This window comes from Uranotaenia lowii, chromosome 3 (genome assembly GCF_029784155.1).
Source record: "Uranotaenia lowii strain MFRU-FL chromosome 3, ASM2978415v1, whole genome shotgun sequence".
Taxonomy (NCBI): domain Eukaryota; kingdom Metazoa; phylum Arthropoda; class Insecta; order Diptera; family Culicidae; genus Uranotaenia; species Uranotaenia lowii.
This window is the reverse complement of record NC_073693.1, coordinates 173,752,984-173,759,584: the sequence shown is the minus strand read 5'-3', so window position 1 is coordinate 173,759,584 and position 6,601 is coordinate 173,752,984. Positions and strand designations below refer to the sequence as shown.

At 41.6% G+C, this 6,601-nt stretch overlaps 2 protein-coding genes across 2 annotated transcripts; both read right to left on the bottom strand.

Annotated features, from left to right (window-relative positions):
• Nucleotides 1-1,002, bottom strand: LOC129754847 (chymotrypsin-1-like). Its single transcript, XM_055751079.1, has 3 exons — nucleotides 885-1,002; nucleotides 248-816; nucleotides 1-187 (listed from the first exon to the last, which is right to left on the bottom strand). Exons 1-3 carry the CDS (start codon nucleotides 940-942, stop codon nucleotides 38-40), a joined length of 777 nt encoding a protein of 258 aa, XP_055607054.1. The 5' UTR covers nucleotides 943-1,002; the 3' UTR covers nucleotides 1-37.
• Nucleotides 1,003-4,541: 3,539 nt separating this feature from the next.
• LOC129752855 (uncharacterized) lies at nucleotides 4,542-6,601 on the bottom strand. Its single transcript, XM_055748641.1, has 2 exons — nucleotides 4,649-6,601; nucleotides 4,542-4,571 (listed from the first exon to the last, which is right to left on the bottom strand). The coding sequence occupies exons 1-2, from the start codon at nucleotides 6,599-6,601 to the stop codon at nucleotides 4,542-4,544; spliced, it is 1,983 nt and encodes a 660-aa protein (XP_055604616.1).

The following is a 6,601-nucleotide window of genomic DNA, read 5'->3' as shown; positions in this document are numbered from 1 at the left end:
TTAATTTGATAATTTATTTGTAGGTCCGGATTTTGGATTACAGTGTAGTGTTTTCATTGATAAAATTCAAATGATGGGAAACCTTTGTCAAAACACCCGGAAACGGGGCAACGGTACAAGGCTTAACACTCCAGGATACGATGCCAACTTGTTTACCATTGTGCAGCAGAGGGCCGCCAGAATCTCCCTAAAATTGATGAAAGTTCCATATGATTTGAATCAAAGTTAAGGCGTAAAAAAATCTTACATTGCATTGTCCCTTTCCGCCTCCAGGATAAGCGGCACAAATCTGACTCGGATAGATGTGCTGACGGTGGATGCCGTTGCATTCGTCGTTAGGAACTATGTAATAGTCCACCTTCTGCAGCGTCTTTGGAAGTGCTCCATTTGTTTCGAGCCGACCCCATCCGATCAATGATGCGTCAAGGTCCGATTCACTTACCTCTTCATAGTTTTTTGCCAGTTCGACGGGTTTAACAGTGTCGCTGAAGGTCAATGGAGTACGCAGCTTAAGCAGAGCGATATCATTGATGTAGCTGTTGCTTTCACTGTAGTGAGGATGAATCACCACATCTTCCAGATCATAAACCGAATCATCGCGTTCCGGAGAAACATCAGTTCGTCCAACCTGAACGGTTTGCTGGAAGGGAGTTGTGTAGTAATCAACGCAATGCGCCGCCGTCAAAATCCAACGTTCGTTGAGAATACTGCCACCACAAGAATGACTCCCCGTTCGACTTCGCAGGGAAATCATAAACGGATAGTCCACAATCGAGGCATCCGTTCCGTTCACGATCTTGTAGGCTTGATCGAAATCTGTTCATGAAATGAAGAACATGAAATGGAGAAAAAATTGTCTTGTACGAAATCTATTAATCTCTCACCAGCAGCGGTTGTTGCGTGAAGCAACACAGAAATTAGTCCGAGCACATAAAGCCACATCACATTGCCTGTCTACTCAATACTGTCCGTGGATAATCAATGTCTTCTATTATTGAAAGAAATCCGACTTTCTTATCAAACAAGGGGTTATTTATTACCAGTATCTTTAGTGGGTTCGGGTAATCAAGCTACCAGTCGTTTGGTTTATTGGAACTCCATTGATGATAAAATACTTACAAATTATTGACATTTTCAATGGCTTATCAAATCATTGTTTCGGTCCAGTTTGTGTCATCGCCTCAGAACTCAAGAGAGTATAGAAGTAAGCAAGATTCTATTAAAAAATTTGAAATCAGTTGAGAAATAACATCGGTCAAATGAAACGATGCGACGCAACAAAAACTGTAGTGTGAAGCTAATTTTTTGTTTGCTTTGCGTATTCGTATTCGAATTGCCTATTTCTGGCGCACATTTTCTCATTACACACGTTGCATAGTTTTCATTAGTTGACATTTTGAGTTAGAGACTATTTTTAAACCGTTTTTTTATCGTTATAACTTTCTAATTATGACTTTAATGAAGGTGAAATATCTGTTGAAATATTTTTAATACTATAAATTCCATCAAAACTCAGATTCCTAACAAATCGATCGCTATTGATACAATTTATTGATGACAGAAGTTTGCTCGTAATATTCGAAATCGAATTTAAATAGAAAACCAAAAACATTGATTTTTTTTATGACAATTCTAGATTAATGTTTTCGAAAATTTTCATTAAATATGGTAATGAAACAACAATCATCGATACCGTTAACTGGGGCATCATGACACATTAAACCTAGAATAGCTTCTAAAAACTTAAAATCCTCAGATAATCATACCGCTTGTACATCAAAAGTTTTGAGGTTGATGGGACATCAAATTGACCTAGTAAAAAGAATTATTGGTTTCACCAGTTATTTTGCTTAGCTTGATCAACTACTCACATCCACCTTAAACCGTAAAACCCGAAATGCATGGTTGTAGAAAAAGTCTGTGTTTAGGCACCGGAACACTATTTCGGACAAACTTTGAAAACTCGCGACGATTTAGTTTTAACTTAAAAACGCACTTTATTTTTCGTTTTGATTGGGGGGGTTTTATTTTGGCGATGTGTATACAGCGGCGGATTGGTTTTGACTGATACCTCAACTGTGTTATGTAAAAAGTGGCGAACATGAGAAAAGTGAATACAATACAAGTTCCCTAATTCTACAATCAACACATTTACAAGTTGAGCCAGTATTGCATACGAAAGAGTAAAGAGCATAAAGTTTAATATTTGAGTGTTTCTATTCTCTGTATTGAACAGAGCTTATTTCTCCCGAAAGCCTTTTTAGATCACTTTCGGGCGATTAGCTTTTGACGTCTGTCTGTTCTACTATCCTCACCACACTAAATACCACTAACTCGCATGCTGTTACCAAAACATATGCCGCCCGCCTTGAAATATCATTTCAATACAAACATCTGATCTAACGGCACTTTGTTCCTTTGTGGGTTTGGTTTGATTACAATTCGTGTTTTAAAAAATAAACTGCTTAAACTTCTACGTGTGTGTGATTCTAAACTGTGCTGCTGTGTGATGTAGTGTAGGTAGTGTTGTTTGTTACTTATGGAACGGGTGAAACACAATACTGGCGTCGCTCGCTGGGTACAAAAGATGCTGCTGCTGGTGGCTGCTGAACTACAGATGTTTTCATCAAGTTCTGATGAGTTCGTGGTGATCCAGCCTGCCGGATCCGGTGTTGTATGGTCGGGATGATCCAGGTTTGTATCCGGTACATACTTGGTGATATTACAGTGTTGATTCAAGTGCATTGAACTGAAATTGTTTTTGCCGAACACCTCTTACGACTGGAACAGTTTTCGATGAATAATGTGACAATAATTGTTTTCTTCCTATTTGCAGCTCTCTCGTCGTGTGGCATTGACATTCTCGACTGAACACTACGTTTCATTCAGCTCGTCTTAACGGAACTTCCGGATGGTGGACATTGTGTATCAAGTAACCGTACCCTGCCGATAACCTGGCTTGATCCGATGCTCAGCTGCTGTGATGTGCTTTGTGCTAACCAGGTGAGTATAAACCGCATTATCAACTTATGTTAACGTCGATCTGAATAAACCTTTTCTTTCAGAACATAAATCCCACGGACGCTGAAGATGATCTGCTTTACTCCTATGTGATGGAATGGATTACGCTCAGAGTTCATTTCCACAGATTCACGTGCCGGGTTGTTGTGGATGACTTCACGATGGCTTGCGATGGATGTGACTGGCTAGTGGCACCCGTCGATGGGCCACGATTGCCCAATATTGGATTCTGTGTGACGAGATACGTAGAATGGCCCTCAGGTTCACTTCCAACGAATTGTGGCGAATCGGAAACGCTCGAAAACACTCCGAATTTGCCCTGAAGTGTGTGGAGCCGGCAACAACCAATTGAATTTGCACACATGGTTTAGATTGAGCGGAATGGCGTAACCGAATGCTGGACTGCCGAAGACTCAATCTTCCTCAAATAATTGGGGGAATGACCTGAATGTATAGGAAAGGTGCTAAATGTTTTGAAACCTGCTGAAATAAATTGTAACTTCCCTGGATGCGGAGGCACTGGGCCTCAGCCAGCGCTTTTAGAACATCTTGTGACGCTTGATAGTATGATGACATTTTCGCAAACTTCAAAGGGACCTTTTCCTGACCAGAATTCTCTTTCTACGTATCATCACGAGGTTGGGCTGATTTGTGCTGAGAACATAGGTTGATTTTTGTTTTTGTGGTTCTTTAGACCGTAAGTTGTTCGCCAGAGTTCTCAAGAGATTAAATTCTTCAACCTGCTAACGATTCTTCAAACAATTTGATTATAAAAAAAACCGATAGGGTACTTAAAACACGATTTCTTTTTAACGACTGTTGTTCAAGCGCAAGTAAAACTTCAAACAATTCAAGAGTGTTTCTTCGGCAGATGGTGGACTTCAAACTCTTGACAGAATACTTCAAGCAATTAAGTTATAGATCGGTAGGGTTCTTCAGGACGCTTCAATAATTTCTCAATCGACATGAACCTTCACACAATGCGATTCTTATGAAGACATGATTCTTCAAGCGATAAAATTGTTGTTCTTCAAGCGATTCGATTGTTTTAATAATTTGATTAGGGTTCTGATGGGGACGTTTGATATATATGATAGGGTTCTTCAAACGATATGGTTATTTTGAAAGATACGGTGAAACTCCAAGCGATATGGGTAACATGCGACTTGACTTAAACCTTAGTTCGTTGAAGCATTCATGCACGACTGCTTGATGAACCTTCAACATAGTTTGGACTTCAATTCAATTTTGTTCTCATACTTAAAACTGGTTTGACTTAAGGGAACATCTGTCATATTTGAAGCGAAGTGTTCGAAACCGAACTGGCATTCTGTTTAATCAAAATATCATAACGTTCTCATTCTTCAAAATTCTCACAATGAATTCATCAATTCTGACAAGGGATATCTGACGCAATCCGACTCATTCTTGGGTAGGGTACTGACATAACATTCTGCTTTATTTCTGACTGTGGATTCTTAAATGGAATTCGTGCTCGTAACGCGGTGTGTTTCCAGCTCCTACAACCATGTGAGCTGCTTCTGCAGTTTCTTGAGAAACAAATAACGGTGTGGGAAATGTTTCGAGGGGATTCAACCATACGACCTGACACAATCCAACCAAATACTGAGCTCTGAAGCGTGGGACCATTCTTCATGACTTTCCTTCGTTCATCCTTCGACAAATCTGTGAAGTACTCGGCGCCAATAATGACATCGATCCGCTTTGATTCGTGGAAGTAAGGATCAGCTAGCAAAGCGGAATCAGGAATCGACATGGGCGAAAGATCAAACGATGTTGTGGGTATTTGTAGCTCAAGTTTTGGCAAAACGAAGAACTGCATATTTTCTTTGAATCCCGAGATTTTTGGCGATCGTGGACAGACTTCAGCATATATTGACTTCGTCGAAACTGACCGAGTCGACCCAATACCCTGAACTGACAAAAATGCAGCCGCTTCGTTCAACTTCAGCTTTTTCGAAAACTCTTGAGACATTAGGCAGTGTTGCGAGCAAGAATCTAACAAGGCTCTAGCAATCTGAGCGTTACCGTAACGGTCCTTAATCTTTACAAGAGCGGTAGGGAGCAGAATATTCGAAGCGGACTTAACAGGTAGTGCAACGTAGTTTTGGCTTGTGCTTGGCGTTGGCGAATCGATTCGTGTGTTTGTATTTGGTGAATTTTGTGTTGCATTTTGTGTTTGAGTGTGTGTTTCCGTAACTATTGGCATGGTGTGACTTTGCTGTTGATAGGCTTGCTGTGGATAAATATGGGTGCTTTCTTGATTAGAGGGTTGTGCAATTGACTGTTGACTGAGTCTCGGATTCGACGGATTTGGAACGGAGGATCGCGTAGCATGCAACATAGTGTGATGCCTTTGTTGACATAATCGACAACTGCTACGAGTGCAGTTCGTCGCAAAATGACCAGGCTGTAGACAATTTCGGCAGACTCGACTTCGATTGGCGGCTTCAACACGTTCTGATATCTTCAATCGAAGGAATCTCTGGCAGTGAAACGGTGAGTGCCATGCTTCGGTACAGAACGGGCATCGTGAATCCGATCGGGTGGTTGTATGGCAAACTGTTGATCTTGTCTGACGTGCTTCGGATGGTGGACTTCTTGACGAGGTAATTGATTGGAGAACTGAGCAGTGACCTTGCAAGAACAGTAGCAGCTCTTCGTACGTTGGGACCTCCTTAGATCCGTAATGCGTCTCCCATTGGCGCAATGTTGCAGAATCTAGTCTAGCGCACAACATGTAGACTAGAATTGTACTCCAAGACTCCGTTGGCTCACCGATTTTCTGCAACATCATCAAGTTTTTCTCAAACTCGCTGATGAGGAAGTTCAGACCGTCGTAGTTCTCTTTTTTCAGCGGTTCGAGGGCGAAGAGAGCGTCGAGATGAGCCTTGACAATTAATTTTTTGTTCTCGTAGCGGACTTCCAACATTTTCCAGGCGACGTCGTAGTTTGCCTCTGACAGCTCGATGTTGTTTATTTCCTTCAGTGCATCACCTTGCAAAGAGGAACGGAGGTACGTGAACTTGTCCATTTTCGTCAGATGTTCGTTGTCGTGAATGAGACTACGGAAAGAGTCTCTAAACGTAACCCATTCTCTGATTGTTCCGCTGAAGGACGGCAAACGAATCTCTGGCAGCTTCACTCTGGACGTATTCCCTGACACAGACTGACTCTGACTGTTGCTGGTTGTGTTCACTCCTAAGACATCCTTATCGCCTTGAAGTCTAAGGAGGTCGCCTCGAATTGCAAAGTATCGGTCATCAAACTGCTGCAGAATTTTGTCGTTCTCTTCTTCGCGCTGTTTTGCAATCTCCCCTTTGACTTCGCTGTCAGCATCTTTCTGCTCTTTCTCGGCCGCTTCATCCAGCAACATTTCGATCTTGCTCCGAATTTCGAAAAACTCGCTGTACACTGTATCAATCACTTGCAACCTGGAGCTTAACTGGCACCGATCACTACCGATGTGATAGGTTTGGATGAATCTATCAGTACCATCAAAAATCACATATAACTGCCGCTCACGTTTTTGCAAAGCCTTCAGCGTACTTCTCGACAT